General features: G+C 61.0%; 3 protein-coding genes across 3 annotated transcripts; 1 reads left to right on the forward strand and 2 right to left on the reverse strand.

Moving 5' to 3' along the window:
* The first annotated feature begins 391 nt into the window (after positions 1-391).
* On the forward strand, positions 392-4,207 carry BTBD17 (BTB domain containing 17). Its single transcript, XM_069872239.1, has 3 exons — positions 392-603; positions 1,841-2,117; positions 2,644-4,207. The coding sequence occupies exons 1-3, from the start codon at positions 510-512 to the stop codon at positions 3,722-3,724; spliced, it is 1,452 nt and encodes a 483-aa protein (XP_069728340.1). The 5' UTR covers positions 392-509; the 3' UTR covers positions 3,725-4,207.
* Positions 4,208-4,446: 239 nt separating this feature from the next.
* Positions 4,447-11,396, reverse strand: KIF19 (kinesin family member 19). The gene is given in 17 exon segments (XM_069872930.1): positions 4,447-4,787; positions 4,790-4,932; positions 4,934-5,121; positions 5,272-5,564; positions 5,632-5,894; positions 5,975-6,120; positions 6,196-6,290; positions 6,476-6,743; positions 7,853-7,975; positions 8,077-8,223; positions 8,819-9,001; positions 9,074-9,199; positions 9,292-9,428; positions 9,503-9,590; positions 9,699-9,809; positions 11,239-11,319; positions 11,382-11,396. Coding segments are annotated over 17 exon segments (2,748 nt in total).
* Positions 11,397-13,344: 1,948 nt separating this feature from the next.
* On the reverse strand, positions 13,345-19,147 carry DNAI2 (dynein axonemal intermediate chain 2). The gene is made up of 12 exons (XM_069872407.1): positions 18,907-19,147; positions 18,658-18,819; positions 18,441-18,565; positions 17,610-17,752; positions 16,891-17,004; positions 15,577-15,716; positions 15,229-15,351; positions 14,751-14,974; positions 14,374-14,509; positions 13,970-14,113; positions 13,643-13,855; positions 13,345-13,564 (listed from the first exon to the last, which is right to left on the reverse strand). Exons 1-12 carry the CDS (start codon positions 19,087-19,089, stop codon positions 13,493-13,495), a joined length of 1,779 nt encoding a protein of 592 aa, XP_069728508.1. The 5' UTR covers positions 19,090-19,147; the 3' UTR covers positions 13,345-13,492.
* Between the last annotated feature and the right edge of the window lie 257 nt (positions 19,148-19,404).

The raw sequence follows: 19,404 nt of genomic DNA on the forward strand, positions 1-19,404 counted from the left end.
TTGGCTGCAAAGGCTGGGAAAAGGGCAGGCGGTTCCTGCTGGCAGCCCGGATGCCATGGTGATGGGCTGCTGCCGGCATGAATACCCATGAGCCGGGGAGGGGGAGAAAGCGGGGAGGCCACGCTGAGCTGTGTGCCCTGAATGCAAAGACCCCTGCGCTGCATCCCAGAGGTCTGGCAGCACAAAGGGCTGCGGCCACGCACGGGGCGGCACGGCAGCACCTGGAGGCAGCGGGACCAGGTGGCACATGGAGATGCCCGTGTGCCGTGCCGGGGCTCACCGGGACGTGGCGTGAGGGCACCCCAGGGTTTGGGGCTGGGGTCCAGGGTCAAGGGTGGGATGGATGGGGGCTGGAAGCTGTTCCCTTGGTAACAGCCGGTCCTAGTTTCCACCAATCGATGCGGCGACGCGGGCGCTCGGGCTGGGAGGACTCGTGGCCTACATAAGCGCCAAGTGGACACCGCGCGCCCCGTGCCGCGCCGACACCCGGCAGATGCGCTTGCGAAGCCATGACCAGGCTGACGGGCACCCGGCCCGTGGCCGCCCGCCGCTGGGGCTGTGCCACTGCTGCCTTCCTCCTCCTCCTCCTCACCGTGCAAGCTGGTAAGGGGGACCGTGGCGGGGAAAGGAGTGGAGGGACCCCCGTGCCGCGGGTCCCGCTGCCCTCGCAGGGTGCCGGGGTGCGGCTGAGCCACAGCGTGGGTGTCTGGTGATGCCCGTGGGAGGCTCCAGCCACTGTCCCAGAGCCTGGTGAGGGATGGATGTGGCTCCTGGATGTGCTGTGCCCCACGGCCGTGCCCCACAGCACCCAGGAGGTGACTCTGCGCAGAGGGCTTGGTGCTGCAGGCGGTGATGTCCACCACGGTGGGGCGAGGGACTCCTGATCCCCTTCCCCATCCCCGCTCGACGGGGCTTAATCCAGCACTGGGAAGAGTAATCCGCCAGCTCGTTGGTCAGCAAGATTGGATTTGAACAAGATTGGATTTGAAAGGCACGGGGCCAAATTCCCCCTGGGGGAAGGATGCTGCGAGGAGGGGGTGGGCATTGTGCCAGGAATGAAGGAGAGGAGGAGAAGGAGGAAGGTTCCCCACACCTCTGGGAGCATGGAGAACCCCATTGCGGTCCCCCATCCCCACTGGGCGCCTGGTGCTGTGGACACAGGGAGACAGTTATCGCTGGCGTGTGCCCAAGCTGGGGCCAGGCACACACAGCCGGACGAGTGGAGCGAAACTTGGCTGGGCAGGAGGTGCGAACCAGCATCAGCGAGGAGGCAGGGATCGCCCCGGGCTCAGGCACAGCGTGGCAGCTGCCTGCTCAGTGGCACAGCCCTGCCACGATGCCAGACAGTGTCCCCAGGCTGCTTGGACCACAGGGACCCTGTTTGTGAGGACAGAGCGTGCCTGGCCCCCTGCTCCCACTGGCTCTCTCGTCCCCGTGTGTCGGTGCAGCACGCGGGGTGTCAAGGGCAATGCCCAGGGCTCACTCTGCCCTCAGTGGGGATGGGACTGGGCCCGGCAGACTGGGCTGCAAGCCAGCGATGACTGGCACGGGGCCATTTCCCAGTACATCCCAGCCTGGGACATGGTGGTCTCACCCCTTCGGCTGCAGAAAAGCATTTTTTTTTTGCTCCCAAGGATACAAATGTCCCCACGTCCCTTGTCTTCCCTACACCCTCTTGGCATCAGCTAGTTCGGTGCTGGAGGGGGTGGAAGGAGGATGTGCATGGTCAGGCTTCCCCAACGCCCCCATTGCCCCACAGTTGGGCCCCACTCTGCTGTGCCCCTGTGCCATGTACCCAGTTCTTGGGGTGCAGCACTGGGATGGTCCCATTTCTCTGCAGCCCACAAAGCCGACCTTAGCAGCGATGCCACAGCAGCCACCATCAACCACTCGCCAACGCTGCTGCAGAGGCTGCAGGAGCTGCTGCAGAACGGCAACGGCAGCGACTCGGTGCTGCGGGTACGTACGGCCGCCTCCGATGAGGCAAAGGTCTTCCACACTCACCAGCTGCTGCTCAGCCTCCAGAGTGAGGTCTTCGAGAGCCTCCTGCGCAACCAGAGCGTCATCACCCTGTATGAGCCACCCGAGACTGCTGCGCTCTTTGAGAAGTTTATCAGGTATATGGGGATCCCATGGGATGGGACATCAAGAGGGATGGAGCTCCTCTGGGCACCTTGGGAACCCCATGGGATGGGACATCAGGAGGGATGGAGCTCCTCTGGACACCTTGGGAACCCCATGGAATTGAGGATTCCTCGAGGGATGCAGACGAGAAGGGAGGATGCTCCCCCAGGGACAACAGGGACCCCTTGGGATGGGATGCCCAGGAGGAAGCACACATGCTTGAGGACTAGAGGGACTTTGCAGGATGGAACACCTGCAGGGATGCAGCCAAGGAGGGAGGATGCTCCCTTGGGGACCACAGGGACCCCATGGGATGGAGATGCCTCGGGGGATGCAACTCAGGAGGGAGGATGCTCCCTTGGGGACCACAGGGACCCCATGGGATGGAGATGCCTCGGGACACACAACCCAGAGGGAGGATTCTCCCCTGCTGACCATGCTGCCAGAGCCCAGGGCTGGGTGTTGGATTGGGAAGATGATTGGGGACCACCAGTGTCACCGCCCTGCACTCTGCCCCAGGTACCTGTACTGCGGGGGTGTCTCCATCCTGCTGCACCAAGCCATCCCCATGCACCAGCTGGCCAGCAAGTACCGGGTGTGGGGGCTGCAGCGCGGGGTAGCCGACTACATGAGGACCCACCTGGCCAGCGAGTCGAGCCAGGGCCACGTGGTGGGCTGGTACCACTATGCCGTGCGCATCGGGGATACTGCGCTGCAGGAGAGCTGCCTCCAGTTCCTCGCCTGGAACCTCTCGGCTGTACTGGGAAGCGTTGAGTGGAGCTCTGTGAGCGTGGAGCTGCTGCTGCTGCTGCTCGAGCGTTCTGACCTGGTGCTGCACAGCGAGCTGGAGCTCTACACCGCCGTGGAAGGCTGGCTGAGCCACCGGCAGCCTGAGGGTCCCGTGGCTGAACGGGTTCTGCGTGCCATCCGCTACCCCATGATTGCACCCAGCCAGCTCTTCCGGCTGCAGGTGCAGTCACCGGTGCTGGCGCGGCACTACAGCGCGGTGCAGGACCTGCTCTTCCAGGCTTTTCAGTTCCACGCCGCCTCCCCTCTCCATTTCGCCAAGTATTTCGACGTCAACTGCAGCATGTTCCTGCCCCGCAACTACCTCGCGCCCAGCTGGGGCTCCCAGTGGGTCATCAACAACCCGGCGCGGGACGACCGCAGCACCAGCTTCCAGACCCAGCTGGGTCCCAGCAGCCACGACGCCGGGAAGCGGGTGACCTGGAACGTCCTCTTCTCGCCGCGCTGGCTGCCTGTCAGCCTGCGCCCCGTCTACTCGGACTCGGTCTCAGGTGCCATCCAGCCGGTGCGCATCGAGGACGGTCGCCCTCGGCTTGTCATCACCCCAGCGACGAGCAGCCCTGACTTTGCGGGTGTCAGCTTCCAGAAAACGGTGCTGGTGGGCGTGCGGCAGCAGGGTCGCGTCTTGGTGAAGCACGCCTACAGCTTTCACCAGAGCTCGGACGAGGTCACAGACTTCCTCGTCCACGCCGACCTGCAGAAACGCGCCTCCGAGTACCTCATCGACAACTCCCTGCACCTCCACATCATCATCAAACCCGTCTACCACTCCCTCATCAAGGTGAAGAAGTAATGAGGCAGAGCTGGGTCCCGCAGTCAGACTGGTCCCAGCCCCACGGTGAGGGGCTCGCGCTTGCTCCTCCTGCTCATAGGTAGATGGAGGTCTCTGTGCTGAGGGGCCCCAGGGCTGCTCTCTGCCGCCCACCCCTCCCTGATTGTCCCCTTGCCACATCCCCATCTCCATCGCTGTCCCTGGGTGCCTGCGGGGAACTGGGGATGGGAGACACTGGAAGCCCCCCAGCCCTGTGTGGCTGGTGCAGGAGGCGAAACGAGCACCCCCAGCCTGAGCTCACAAACCCCGAGGGACAAGAGGAAGGGGACAGGGACAGCTTGGCCCTCCTGTGATGCTACCCCTGTGGCACTGGGGTCCCTCTGTGCCAGGCAGCAAGGTCTGGCTGCCAGCAGCAGCACCCGAGGCTCGGTGGGGAGCTGGGTGCGTGCCCAGGCTGTGGCAGGGGGTTTGGCTGCCTGCCTTGGTGCAGGAGGCTTGGGGGGCACCGTCAGCTACCCTATCCCTGCCCGGGCCCCCACCACCTCCCTTCCTAATAAAAGCAGAAAATGAGTGTGTGGAGTGTGTGGGTGTCTTTGGGGGGTTCTCCAATCCTGGGGATGGGCAGGGGCCTGTCAGGCTGTGCTCAGCAGTCATGTCACACCCCAGCTCAGCACATTTCCTTTTAATATCACCCCTCAGAAGGACAAACAGCCACCTAGATGCCTTGCACCCAGGTGGTCCTATCAGTGCTGGGTGGACGGCTGTGTCCCCCGAGTGCTGAGCACCCACAAGGACTCTTCCCAGCGTAGCCAGGTGTCTCTGGCTGAGGTGACCACCTGGCACGGCTGTGTCCCTTCCTGGGGACTTAAGTCCCTGCCTTGGGGTGGGTTTGGCATGGGGAGAGCTGCTCCCTGCTCCCTGCCCCTCACCCCGAGCTGGGTTGGCACCAGGGGGCAGCCCTCAGCACAGGGTGTGCTTGCAGGACGGGCGCTCAGCCCGCTGCCTTGGCCCAGGATCCGGTTTCCCGCTGCCAAGACGCTCAGCTCGGGACCGACGACTCCTTCCATCCTTGCCGGAGGCCCTGGCACCTTTGCTGGTGATACAGTTGAGCCGCGGGTGCTGGTCCTTCCAGGGTCTGGCGGGGAGCTGGAGGGGGAGAGGTGGGGACAGGACCCCAGTACCTGGGCAGGGGGCACTTCAGCAGTGGCTCTGAGTGCTGGGCAGGGGCGTGGGGAAGGGGCTGGGGGCTCACCTGGCAGCTGGCCGTCCAAGGGCTGTGCTCTGGGCAGAGCTTTGGGGAGTGGCTGGGTGCTGGCTGCCTGCACTCCATGATCGGAGCGGCTCTGCAGCACGTTGGACCATGGTGGGGGAGCCCTGGGGGCTGCTGGCTGGTGGAGAGAGGGTCCGCGGGCACAGTGCTTTGGGGAAGAAACGTGTAGTGCCGTGGGATGGGATGCATACTGCAGGGTGCTGCCACCCTGGGAGTGGTAAAGGGATGCTGAGAGGAGCTGGAGGTGGCCTTCCCACACTGCCAGAGCTCCACCGCCTCGCTGGGACCCTACACCTACCCCACAGCCGGTGACCTTGAAGGACCATGACCGCCTTGATCTCCTGCCATCCAGCAAATCCACCCTCCTGCTTGGGTCCCGGCTGCCCTTCTTGCGTGCCCGCAGCCAGGCACCCGGGGAGCGGGTGGCTGTCCCCACCGAGCTGTCCTTGCTGGTGATGTTCCACAGCCCAAGGCCACCCCGCTCCTCCGCGGGCTCTGGTGGGTGCAGGTGGATGCTCCTCGGGACGCGGGACCAGCGCTGGGAGGCTTTAGCCATGATGCTCTCGGTACTGCTTGATGTCTCGTGGCGCTCTGCATCACGGTGGCACGGTCAGCGGGGCACGGCTACCCACGCACCCCGGCCGGCTGCCCAGCTCACCCCTGTCTGCTGCCACCGCTGCCTCTGAGCTGCTCCCACTGCCCGCTGAGGAGTCGTGCCAGGTGCTGCGGTGAGCCCGTGGCGTGCGCTGTGGGGAGACATGGCATGCAGAAACATCCCCACCTCGGGGCTTCTGTGCCGTGGGCACGGCCGCGCTCACCTCCTGGGTCACCGTGCCACAGCCGGGAGGCGGGGTGGGCACCGCCGTGCTTTCCAGCTGCCGTGCCCGCAGAGTATTCTTGGAGATGAGGGTTGGGGTGCTGCTAGAGAAGGGACATCCCTTACCCTCTGTGGGACACATCCAGCCCCGTGCATGCAGGGAGAGACAGACACCCACCCATACCTGTTCCCTGTGGGGTGCAGAGGAGGGAGGGTGCCATGCCTGGGCGATGTGGGGTGCTCGCAGCTCTGTGTCCCCACGCTGTCCTGGTCAGAGTCTGGAAGGCTCTTTGCGCCCCTCGCCTGCGGGATCTTGGGCAGGGATGTGCCCTGGACAGGGGGTGAGAGACCAGCCTGAAGGGTGGGGGATGCCCTGCCTGGGGGTGCCCTGACACCCTGTCTTACCCCGAGGGTGCCGGTGTCCCCAGGCCCTCCTGCCAGCTGCTGCAGGTACATCTCACACAGCTCCTCCAGCGGCCGTGGCACCGACAACCGGTGGTCTGCCAGGGAGAGGGGAGGGTGGTGGGCATCAACCAGCCTGCGTGCCGTGCCACGCAGGGCTCCAGAGGAAGCGTCGTGGCTGTGTCATCTCTCATTGCAACAACTCGGTGACATGGCAGGACTCCCAGCGTGACAGCACATGAGAGACCCTTTTGTCATGGTCAAAGTCACCGGAGGGACGCACCAATGATGAGCTGCCGCTGCTGCTGGATGATGCAGGCACAGACCCCGTGTTGGTTGAAGCTCTGCACGGCGCTGGCCGGTGGGTGCCGGCGGTCACCCTTGAGCCAAGCGTGGGATTGTGTCTGTGTCATCTCCAGCTGCAGCTGGTGCAGGCGGCACAGCAGGGCCAGCACCTCCTGCTGCTCCTCCGAGCTGCTCCAGCGCCGCAGGGGCCCCTCCATCTGCCGCTTGTGCTGCTGGCTCTGCTGGATGCGCTGAGCCAGCTCTGCCTGTGGCACACAGCAGGGTCACCGTTCCTGCTCATGGCTAGAATCTCTGCCACACGAGCAGCATCCCTGCCCATGGCCATCATCCCTGCCATGGGATCACAGAATCATAGAATCAATCACAGAATCACCAGGTTGGAAAAGACCCATCGGATCATCCAGTCCAACCATTCCCATCAATCACTAAACCATGTCCCTCAGCACCTCGTCCACCTGTCCCTTAAACACCTCCAGGGAAGGGGACTCAACCCCCTCCCTGGGCAGCCTCTGCCAGTGCCCAGTGACCCTTTCCATGAAACATTTTTTCCTAATGTCCAGCCTGAACCTCCCCTGGTGGAGCTTGAGGCCATTCCCTCTCGTCCTGTCCCCTGTCACTTGGGAGAAGAGCCCAGCTCCCTCCTCTCCACAACCTCCTTTCAGGTAGTTGGAGAGAGCAATGAGGTCTCCCCTCAGCCTCTTCTTCTCCAGCCTAAACACCCCCAGCGCTCTCAGCCGTTCCTCATAAGGCCTGTTCTCCAGGCCCCTCACCAGCTTTGTTGCTCTTCTCTGGACTCGCTCCAGAGCCTCAACATCCTTCTTGTGGTGAGGGACCCAGAACTGAACACAGGATTCGAGGAGCGGTCTCACCAGTGCTGAGTACAGAGGGATCAGCATCCTTGCCCACTGTCAGCATCCCCACCAAGGGATCAGCATCCCTGCCACGGCCCCGGCACAGCCTGCCCCAGGAATCCTTAACTGGAATCCCCAAGTATGGCGTGGCTGGTGGAGCAGATCCCCAAGCAGGATCCCTGAATAGGGTTCCCAGGCAGGACAGGGCCGGTGGAGCAGGTCCCCAGGCGTGTCTCCCAGTGGGATCCCCAAGCCAGTTCTCCAGGCAGAGCACTGTTGTATATCTCTAGGGTCCCCAGGTGGTGTCCCCAGGCAGAGCACAGCTGTGGAGCAGGTCCCCGAGAGACCCACAGAGCAGTGCTCTGGCCAGTTCCCCTGGTCTGGCTGCTCGAGGAGCAGCGCAGGAGTGGATGCTTCATGCCCTCCCCATTGAGATCTGCTTGGGGATGAGTCAGGGGAGGGCTGGCATCCAGGAAGGAAGGTGCCCGTGCTTCCAGCCCTACCGTGGAGCGGATGCTCTTGGCACGGTGGGCGTAGGCGAGGGTGCTGCGGGACTCCTCAAAGGCAGTGCTGGCCGGGCTGATGTGGGCAATCATCACTGTGCGGCTGTTGCCCCTGAGTGAGTCCTGGCCACAGAGAGCACGGCTAAAAGGGACTGGAGTGGGGGCAGCCTGGACCCCCAACTCCAGCTCAGACTCATCAAGGGGAGCCAGGACCCCAGATGCACCTTGAGCAGGCGAGTCAGCTTGCTGTCACGATAGTTGATGTACTTGGTGCTTGCCTGGTGGCTCAAGGCCTTGATGCAGTTGCCCAGGGCCAGCAGCGAGCGGTTGATGTGGGCTCCCTCCTTCATCCTTTGCCCACGGTTCTGTGTCTGCACGGAGGAGGGAAAAAACAGGCAAATCATAGAATCATAGAAACATCAGGTTGGAAAAGACCCATGCAATTGAGTCCAACTATTCCCATCAATCTCTAAACCATGTCCCTCAGCACCTCGTCCACCCGTCCCTTAAACACCTCCAGGGAAGGGGACTCAACCCCCTCCCTGGGCAGCCTCTGCCAGTGCCCAATAACCCTTTCCATGAAATATTTTTTCCTAATGTTCAGCCTGAACCTCCCCTGGTGGAGCTTGAGGCCATTCCCTCTTGTCCTGTCCCCTGTCACTTGGGAGAAGAGCCCAGCTCCCTCCTCTCCACAACCTCCTCTCAGGTAGTTGGAGAGAGCAATGAGGTCTCCCCTCAGCCTCCTCTTCTCCAGGCTAAACACCCCCAGCTCTCTCAGCCGCTCCTCTTGTTCTCCAGCCCCTTCACCAGCTTTGTTGCTCTTCTCTGGACTCGCTCCAGAGCCTCAACATCCTTCTTGTGGTGAGGGGCCCAGAACTGAACACAGGATTCGAGGAGCGGTCTCACCAGTGCAAAGGACGGGCTGGAGGGGCTCCCCAGCCTTGCACCCCCAGGTGAGTGCAGTACCTGTGCTGCCCGCTCTGAGCCCGCGAGGTCAATCATGACGAGGTGGCCGCAGCGCAGCCCCCTGCCCTGGTGCCGCCGGCGCACGGTGACCTGCAGCACCGCGTGGGAGCGGGATGAGGTGCGGTTGGCGGCCGTGGGCTCCTGCATCCGCTGCCTGTTCCCTCGCGCTAGCAGCTGCATCACCTGGGGCAGACGGGCAGCGCTGGGCAGGGGGGCTACCAGCCCTCCCGTGCTCCATGTGTGCCGCTCGCTCACCTCCTCAGCACTGATGACGGAGACCTCGGTGATGCCAGCCACTTGAACGGTGCCGCCAGCATCTTCCCGCAGCTGCAGGCAGCCCCGTGATGGGTTCAGCAGGTCCCGGATCATCTCGTTGTAGATCTGGGCAAGGGGAACAGGACAGTGTTCTACACACAAGGACACCCAGCTCTTTGCCATGTGCCGCTCCCTCTTCCCTGTGCTCCCTGTCGCACCTCGAGGTAGGACACGGTGACCTTGTACTCGGTGTCACTGCCAGCATCCTCAATGCCCTGGAAGAGGTCAGCCAGGGTGTAGGCGCAGATGCCGGGCTCGTTATCGGTGCCCATCATGGTGTAGGTCTTCCCACAGCCTGGGGGACAGGACGGGGCTGGGACTCGCCCATGACCATGGTGCTGGCCCCCTCCCCAGCCCCATACCCCTCACCGGTGGGGCCGTAGGTGAAGACGGTGGCGTTGTAGCCAGAGATGACGCCTGTGATGAGGCCCTGGGTGGTGGCACGGTACACGGTCTCCTGCGGGAGGGTGAGAGGCTGAAGGGTGCATCCTGCTGCCCTCCACCTCCACCCCACCCTGTGCACCCCGGCTGCCTCCCTAAGCCCCACATCACCCCCACACTCCACCTGGGTGTCCGTAGAGTCAAAGGCCACATCGAAGACGTAGGATTTCTCCCGGGAGCGGCTGGCACGCAGGACATCACTGGGGTCTTCCATGGGGTCTTGCAGCACCACGACCTGCCAGGAGATGTGAGCAGAGCTGGTGGGGGCACCTACCAGCCTGGGGCACCCACCACCCCTCTGCTCCAGGGTCACCTCCATCCTCCTGTGGAGGCACAGTGCACACTGCTCATTGCACTCCTATTAACAGGGCTAATTAGCACCCAGTTGTGGCCTGAGGGGTAATGAGGTGCTGGGAGCCCCGTGGGCCAGTGCCAAAGTGAGCATAGATGCTTTAGGATGTGCATGGACAGACGGATGCAGCAGGATTCTCTCCCCAGCCCTGAGAGCCCAGGAGCACCTCGATGCCCTGCATCCATCGAGCAGGTGGGCAAGGGGCTCTGAGACACAGCACCCGCTCAGGACCAAGTTCCTCTTGTCCTGAGAGGGACCTGAGCAGGATCTGGATTTCAGAGCCCAGGCATCGGCATCCTGGTATCATCCATGTGTCCCGGGTGGATTCTCACTCTGAGCTGCATCTTCCCCTCACACTCCTGCCTGGGTACCCGACATCACCCACAATAAACACAACGGGGCTGGAGGCAAAGAAAACACCCTGACATGGGTGAGGGGCACCCAGGTATGGCAGGGGGGCACTAGGATTTGCTCCCCAGTGGGTCTGAGCCCTCATGGGACCCCATGGGCATCCCTCCCCTGCTTGTTGGGGCCAGTGTCCTCTCTGTGCTGGGGTGTAGAACCTCTCAGGTGCTTGGGTTGGTGCCGGTGCCACCCCCGCGGGGCCCTTTGTGCTCCTGAATCCTCCTATTGTCCCCAGACAGAGCTGGAGCTCAAAGCCAGCTCTGTGCGTGGTGCCAGGGGACCTGCCAGGCTGGCTGCCCCACTGTGCCCACCTGGGCACAGCAGCACAAAGGAAACTCTGTGAGCACCGTCTGCAAGGTGCCCGCTGCCCCGGCTCCGCGAGGCGGCTGGGGATGCCAGCCCCCCACAGGGATCCTGCGTGTCCCTGTCCCTGCATGGAATGGCCCCTCGCAGGGTCCCCTGCTCCCAGCATCCCTGCTGGCTCCCATTGCAATGCACATTTTGACCTTACCCATGGTAATGCAGCTGCTCCCTTGCTGCCACATCCTCCCCACCCTGCACAGCGCCCCAGGCTCCCCACTTCCACCCAGGACTGGTGCTGGGGACAGGCAGCACTGCAGGAAAGGGGGCTCCTTGCCCAGAGCTCCCACAAGCTCCCACCCTGCGGCTTTGTTATCGTAGGGTCTCCTGCAGGGGCTGCACAGCAGCTGGGTGCCCCCCAGCCTGTTCCTGGCACGCACGAACACCACACGCAGTGCTGGGACCATCCCAGGGTGTGTGTTGTTCTGAGGGTCGCATCCTGCCCTGGGGAACCTAGCCCCGCTGACCCCACGGGATGGGCACGGAGCGAAGCAGCAGAGCCAGGCGATGCCCAACAAACGCGAGGATGCCCACTCCCCAGCCCTACCTGCTCATCCACGCGGTGGGCGATGGGCCTGGCCCCCTCCGCCAGCTCAGTTGCGCTCATGGGACGGATGCGAAGAACCACCTGCGAGGACAGGGGTGAGCGTGGCGTGGTGGGGATGGGGACAGGGGGACCGGGGCACGAACCTGCACGCGAGCCATCCTGGCAGAGTCTGGAAGCTGAAGCTTCAGTGATCCAGTGTCGACACAGCCCCCTGGACCCCCCCCATGCCTGGCACAATTAGAGGTTCGTTTTCCTGGGAGGAAAGCGAACACCGCTGGGACCAGCCTTAAAGGGGCAGGCGGGCAGCATCCCCTCCTGCTGGCACCTGGCTCCTCGCCGATGTGGCTTGTGCAGAAAGGAGTCTGCAGTGGCACTGGGGGAGTGGGGAGACAATGAATTTGGGGGTGCTGTACCCCCAAATGCCCCAGGGGACCCCAACAGCATCTGCCAAACCAGCCCTGCAGTGCCAAGGCGTGGCAGGGACGGCTACACCGTGGGGTGGCAGGACAGGCAAACCCCCTCTGTCCCTCAATGTCCCCTCGACTGCCAGAGGGCTCAGTGGGGCACCTCCAGCCCAGCCTGGGTCTCCCTGTTTCCCTTCCTTGGGCACCAGCAGAGTCCCAAGACTGGGGGATGAGCCCCTCTGCCCTCTCAAGGCGGGCTGAGAACTACAGCAGAGGCTGTATAGAATCATAGAATCACCAGGTTGGGAAAGACAACAAGGTCTCCCCTCAGCCTCCTCTTCTCCAGGCTAAACACCCCCAGCTCTCTCAGCCGTTCCTCATAAGGCCTGTTCTCCAGCCCCTTCACCAGCTTTGTTGCTCTTCTCTGGACTCGCTCCAGAGCCTCAACATCCTTCTTGTGGTGAGGGGCCCAGAACTGAACACAGGATTCGAGGAGCGGTCTCACCAGTGCCGAGTACAGTGCCCCTGGAGATGGTTGAGCTGCACACACCACCAGCAGCGTGGCTCCTCTTGACCCAGGGGCTGCAGCCACCTTCTGCACGCTCTCCTGGCTGACCCATGGCGTGGTTGGGGTGCCGTGGGCTGGGTGGCCACACGTCTGTCCCACCTGGGGCACAGCCAGTGCATGGATCAGGGAAATGCCTTTCCACCTCTGGCTGCTGGTACCATTAGGGCTGACCCTTAATAAGGAGCTTAGTTGAGCTACAAGGCTGGTGCCTGGGTCCCTTCCAACAGGCAAGGAGTGGAAGGGGACAGCTCTCCATGGGGAGGGTTAGGGATCCACGTGCAGAGTTGTCCTGCTGTGTGGAGTTGCCCCGTACTCGCTAGAGAAGAACTTTCCCCTTGGGCAACGCTTTCCAGCCCCAGCTCAGGGCTGGGGGACCACAAACTCATCCCCCCCAAGCCTTCTCTCTCTCCCTCTGCCCACGCTGCTGCGACAGGACCCTGGCTGCTGTGCTGGGCACCCACCCCACAGACACAGGATGGTTTCGACAGCTCCTACCAACCCTCCTGAGTAAGGTTCCCCTCCAGCCCTGGCTCCCAGCGTGCCGCCTGCATGCTGGCCCCATCCCTTTGCTGACAGCTGTGCCGTGGGGTGAGCACAACCAGCAGCTTGTTAATAATTAACGAGCAGATAAGCAAGCAGGTTGGCTGCTGGGCAATAGCAGCCTGGCTGTGTTTACCCAGGGCTGATAACCCCAACCTCGGCACTGCAGGCTGTTCCCACAGGGAAATCAGTGGGTTAAGGGTGCGGGGCTGTGCTCAGCATCCCTCTCCTGCAGGGAAGGGGTAGAGAGCCCTGCTCCTTGGGCTGGGGACACATTGAGGGACACTCTGCTGCCATGGGTGCTTCGCTGTGCTCAGCAGCCAATTTGATCCATGGTCTGACCTGGGGAGGGGAGATGAAGAGTGAGAGGACATGAATTTCCCCTCCTCTGCTCAACCATGCAGTGTTGAAACAGCAAAGGTAACGTGGAAAGCTCCTGTTTATTCAACCAAAATGACACCAGTGACAACAACAAACCAGGAGAGCAAGAGGCCAGTGAACATCTGTCACCTGTGCCACCCACTGGTCCTGTCTCAGCTACAGCTTCTGGGGACTGACCAGGCAAAGGGGCAGGGAGCTGGCAGGGCTCTCTGCTCACCATCCCGTGGAGGCAGAGATGCCACCAGCTCAGCCCAGCTTGGGGCCAGCAGACTCATCCCCTCAGGAGCCACAGAAGAGCAGCCCTAGCAAGGAGGGGGAAAGGAATGCGAAGCTGGAACGCACTGACCTTGGTGGCGTTCTTCTACTCCTCGTCCTTGGGCAGCTGGCTCTCTTCCCCTGTTGCAGCCTCCTCCTCTCCCACATGGTCTTTGACCTGAAAGGCAAAGGCTGATCCGTGTCCCCTGTCCCGCGACATGGAGTCCCCGCTGCAGCTCTTGGTTCACCCCGATACCTGGTCATGTGGGTGCCTGGCCTCTGCCTGTGCCCTCCTCTGCTTCTCCGCCTCGATGATCTCAAAGAACTGCTTGCGGACACTCTCAAACACCTCCTGGGGATTCTCCTCCACCTTTGCCTCCTGCTGCTCTGACTTGATGCGCTCCTTCAGCTGCATCTCCCGGAGCTGAACCGCCAGGACCTTCTCCCGTCTCACCTCTCGCTCGAACATCTAGGGCAGAGGGGAGGGCAGAGGGGCGCTGGGGACCCCAGGGGACACTCACTGGCAGCACCAAGGGCTTTGCTGTGACCTGGCACAGCAGCTTGTGGCTCAAAATGCACGTACTTCACTGCTCTGTTCCTTCTCGCTCCTCTGGAGTGTGCTGAACCCCGAGATTCGCAGCAGGGTGATGGTGCCCAGCTTGGAGCCACAGCCGATGATGCGGCTGTTGTCCTGCAGGCGCAGGCTGAAAAGGGGCTCGTCGCACACCTGGAGAGAGAGAGGACAGGCAGGTGGTGGCACTGAGCCCTGAGGTGATGCCCCATGGGGGAAAGAGGGTGGGATGAGGGGGCAGAGGCAGAGCAGCACGTTTGCCGGGAAGAGGAGGCTTTGTGCGCGTTTTTGGGCACAGCTCAGGGGGGAAAGGGACAACTGTTGCTTGGTGGAGCTGGTCCCGAGCTCTGGGCAGGAAGGATGGGATTCCATCTCCCCTCCCAGGGTGAGGGACCCAGAGCCCCATGGAACCTGACCTTTACGCTGAGGGAGGGTTCTTTCTGATTGTAGAGGAAGTCCCAGACGTCGAGGGTCCCGTCCCATTTGGCTGTGAAGAAGACGGTTGGCCTCACAGTGCTCCAGCACCCATCCATCAGGTAGGTGTGGTGGTACCTGCCATCAGACCCAACACAGTGGTGATGGGCTCAGGGCCTCCATCCCCTCAGCCTCATGGCTGATGCCTGTGCAGACAACTTCCACACATGCCTTGAGCCAGGAGCCAAGAGCCAGGCGCTCTCTGTTCCAGTGCTCCACTTTGGTGATGCTCCCACCACCTCCTGCCTCGAGTGCCCCACCTGGAGCATGCTCTTAGAGAGAATATCTGAAGGGAAATATTACCCACACCCATACCTACTTGGTCCCAAGAATTGACGATTCCTTGATTTCATCTGACCAGATCTGAGCAGACCTGTCGCCGACTGACAGGAAGATTCTGGGGTAGAAAGGGTTCCTGGCCACCGCGTAGACGGGTCCGTAGTGGCCACTGAAGGTGCTGCTGATTTTGTTGGCAGGCGTGCTGGCCTTGCGGTTGCAGGAGATGATGGTGCCCTGCTCTGTGCCTACCAGGAACTCATTGGGCTGAGGGTGGGAGCAGGAGAGACCAGGCATCAGCAGGGCTGGGCACCTCCTCCTGCACCAGGGGAGAACGGAGCCCTGGGACCCAGCGGGATCTGGGGCATTAGAAGCCAAAATACCAGCATGACCCTGAGTTTTGGGAGCACGTCAACCCCTAATTCTTAGTGATGGGTGAGACCACGCTGCACCCTGCCCTCAGGGGCACTGTCCACTCGGCTTGGGTCAGGGTGACCCTGAAACAGGGCAGGGAGACTCACCATGGTGGGCTCAAATTCCAGTGAGATGGCACCCAGAGCTTTGTCTTTGAGCCCTTCTCGGGTGATATCCAAGATCAGGCTCTCAGTGGGCTCAGACAGCTTGCGGATGTCCCACCACAGGACCTGCATGGGACAAGCAGCGGGAAGGGGCTGTAGGCGGCTGCAATGCTGGGAAGAGGAGTGTCCTGGAACCAGGCAGCTGCCCAGTGCCAGGCTGGGGACCTCGTTCCCATGCTGCCATGGCTGGTGAGGGGCAGCGCAGGCAGGGGAAGCTCTTCTAGATGTCAGCATCCACCAACACAGCCCCTGCATCAGTGCCTGACGCCCTTCCCCACCCCTACCCTTTACCTGCCCGTCGGTGGAAGCTGAGAAACACTCGGTGCCTGTTTTGGACTGCAACCAGAAGGCTCCATACACAGGCTCCCTGTGGCCAAGCTCCGTGGTGGAAATCTCCACCGGCAGACTCCCTTTCCTGGTGTCCCAGTATCCTGGGGAGGAAAAGGAGCTGTCAAAATCTGTACTCACTCCTTTGCTCAGCTCCTTCGCTCAGCTCCTTCGCTTGCCACACGTTTCCCAAGGAGATGCTGCCCAACTGCCAAGCCTGGCAGCAAACCTCACCAAGTTCTCCCCCAGCCCTACAAGAACCAGGTCCCCACAGATGGCAGCAGCTGTTTTTATTTGTCCCTGCCTCCAACCTGGGCAAGCCGCAGCGCAGGGCCAGTGAAGTATCAGCAGCTGAGCTGTGCTGGCACTGATCCACATAGAATCATAGAATCACCAGGTTGGAAGAGACCCACCAGATCATCGAGTCCAACCATTCCCATCAATCACTAACCCATGTCCCTCAGCACCTCGTCCACCTGTCCCTTAAACCCCTCCAGGGAAGGGGACCCAACCCCCTCCCTGGGCAGTCTCTGCCAGTGCCCAATGATCCTTTCCGTGAAATATTTTTTCCTAATGTTCAGCCTGAACCTCCCCTGGCGGAGCTTGAGGCCATTCCCTCTCGTCCTGTCCCCTGTCACTTGGGAGAAGAGCCCAGCTCCCTCCTCTCCACAACCTCCTTTCAGGTAGTTGGAGAGAGCAATGAGGTCTCCCCTCAGCCTCCTCTTCTCCAGGCTAAACACCCCCAGCTCTCTCAGCTGTTCCTCATAAGCATGATTCCTGCTCCCTTCTAATGAGGCAATGGGATGTGACAAGAGCGAGTGTGCTCCTGTAGGTCCACGCCGTATGCTCAGGGAGCACTGTGAAGGATGGGGGTGAGATCCCTCCCCTCCATCACCCGCAGAATGGGCCATGAGGGCCCTGTAACACGTGCCCTGTCAGAGCAAACGGCAAGGGAAACACCAAAACGAGAGCAATTAAACGCAAAGGGTTGCGTGGCTGAGTAAATAACCCTAAAAGGAGCCTTGCAAAGAGGGGCCCTTTTCCAAGCACTGAAAACAACAGCACAAGAACAATTTGGTTCATCAAACACTGGGCTTTTGCCATGCACCAAGCCCCAGGGCTTCAGGGCATCCTCTGGATATTCAGGGCATCGCCTGGATATTCCCAGCCACACGTGATGCGACGACTTTTGTGAGCGCAGCCCTGCTGGAACCAGGCTGTCGACCCATTCAAACAAAGCCAGACCCTCATTAGGATGATCTTATCCATCTTCCTTACCCATCAGCCCATTGTAGGATCCTCCCAGCAAGAGGTGCGAGTCCTTGGGGTTGTATTTCAGGGTCACCAGAGGGGATGGTGGCCTGAGAACCATCTCTGGCTTCTTCGTTTTTTCTGCCAAGAAGGGATGAGAGAAGAGTACGTTGCGAAGGAGATCAGAAGGTGAGCAACCCCACCTCTAAACCAGCCTCTCCCCAACACAGCCTGGATCTCTGCTGTGCCGGATGCCTGCCCAGCTGTGCTGGATGCGCTGCTCATGTCACCGGGATGCTACACCTTCTCCAGGGAAGGGAGCTCACCTGTCCCCACCTGCCAGCCTGGGGACAGACCCCTGGACCCCAACCCCAATGTGTTTTTCACTCCGAAATACAACAGCTCTGAGCGAGACTGATGGAACAGTGCAGTTCACTGCCTGGGCTTGTGCTGCCTCGTTATCCACCAAGCACAAGTAAAGCACAGAAAGACAAGAACCGTGGCTTGGCTGCCTGTTGTGGCTGCAGGAGCTGTAGCTCATCGAGTCAGGGAGTGGGATTTTAGTGGTTATTTTCCACCTGTTGGCCAGCTTTCAGGTCCCATTTCTCCCCTTCTCTGCATTGATCTGTGGGCAATGCAGAAGCCAAAGCCCTGTTCAACCCTCCCAGAGCACTGTGAGGTTTCAAAACGCAAAGTGCTTCCGCAGCAGCAGCATTACTGACTGGTGAGTTTTCCTTTCCCTTTACCAACATCCCAGATGTATGAGTCAAAGCTCATGTCTTTCACTTTTCGCTGGAACTCCAGGCTGGAATAAGCCACTGCCAGTTTCTGGTGCCCATCAGGATGCCAGGAGAGACATGTGGCCGTCCTCTTGGTGGCGTTTGGATCCCTTTCAGATAATGGGACATCAAAGAGAGATGTGAGTTTGCAAAGTTTTGTCTCATCCTGGGATGACTGTCTCCCAAAGGAAACTGTGGGAATTGCAATTAAAACAAGCTGCAGCTCTTGAGCAGCGAGTGCAGGAATCAATTCTCTTGCCGGTTAGGCGGGGGGAGAGTGAGTCGATGATTTAATAAAGTCTTTCCAGTTATTCATTTCTATGAATCCCACTATGTTACCGGATCTGACTTCTAGAAATGACCTAACAGCCCCTGGCATTTGTAAATTATCTTTGAGGTACAGAAGGAAAAGAAAGGAGAGGTCCTACCTAAAGCAGCAGTAAGAGATGCTCAGAGCTATGTCATAGAACCATAGAATCGCTAGGTTGGAAAAGACCTTTGAGATCACCAAGTCCAACCATCCCTGTCCATTACTAAATCATATCCCTGAGCACCTCATCCTTTTGAAAGTCCTTGAAAGTGCTTTTGAAAGTGTCTTTGGGCCAGGGAAGCCATCTCCACAGCGCCTGGGCAGGGCGGAGGGCAAGGAGAGGCAGTTATGGGGCTGCAGCTGGTCTCTCCACTCACAAACTGATCCAGCACTGGGTTTTTCACCTTTTTTGCATCCCAAGGCAGTTTAATAGGCAGCAGCATGTTGTGGACCTGGAGAGCCCCAGGAGCCCAGCTGGCTTGCGCTACCTGATGATATTGATGGCTTTGGCAGAGGGGGGCTCCTCTTGCAGCTCTGTCACGTCGTCGTCATCGGCAAAGTACTCCTCGTAGATGTCGATGGCGTTGTTCTGCTTGACATAGTACTCCATGAGCTGCGGGGAAAGCAGAGGGAGAGGCTGTGCCTGCCAGGAGCTGCCCAGGCAAGGGCACTGGGGGGCGAGGAAGGGGACTGGCAGGATCTTACGGCACCCAGGCGCACGATGGTGTTGATGTGGTTCTCATCTTTCTGCACTTTCTTGCGGTAGCGGGTTGTTTGCTCCACTGAGTGCGGGTCAATGTCTTTGGGCCAGCCGCCCTCCACGTGGTTGATGCCGCGGGACGTCACCCCCACCCGCTCCGTGTTGACCTGGGGGGGGTGGCAGGGAAGAAACACAACTTTGAGCCCGAGCCGAAGGGATGAAAAGCAGCCCTTTTCCCCCTGCGCAGCCCTCACCTGGTGCTCCGACATTTCCCAGGTGTGCTGAACCCCCATGTCCACGGGGTTCCTGGGCACGAAGGCACTGGCCAAGCTGGGATCGGGCTGGATGTCCACATCGATGGTCCCTGGTCGATCGGAGAAGATGCAGGGCCGGCCGAACTCGCTGCGCTTCCGCGTGTACGTGTAGGTGATGTCCATGGTGTCCCCTCAGCCCCCAGCCCTGGCGGGGACCCCAAAAGGGAGAGGGGGACTCGGGGATGAGGGGGACACCCCTTCTTCCCCCTGAGGAATCAGGCACTTCTCCTGCTGCTGCTCAGTCTCTTTCAGCCCTGTCAGACCAGAGCCGTTGCAGCCGTTGTTGCAGCCGTTGCAGCCGTTGGCGTCGCTGCTGTTGCCCAGCAACGTTGGAGGGAAGAGACATCTGAACTGGTTCCCTGGTTTAACTCAGCTCAAACCAAGCTGTGGGGCTCCCAGCTCCTTCCCCCCACCCCAGGGAAAGGAAAATGAGAGCGA

Source organism: Phaenicophaeus curvirostris, chromosome 19 (genome assembly GCF_032191515.1).
Source record: "Phaenicophaeus curvirostris isolate KB17595 chromosome 19, BPBGC_Pcur_1.0, whole genome shotgun sequence".
In the NCBI taxonomy this organism is placed as follows: domain Eukaryota; kingdom Metazoa; phylum Chordata; class Aves; order Cuculiformes; family Cuculidae; genus Phaenicophaeus; species Phaenicophaeus curvirostris.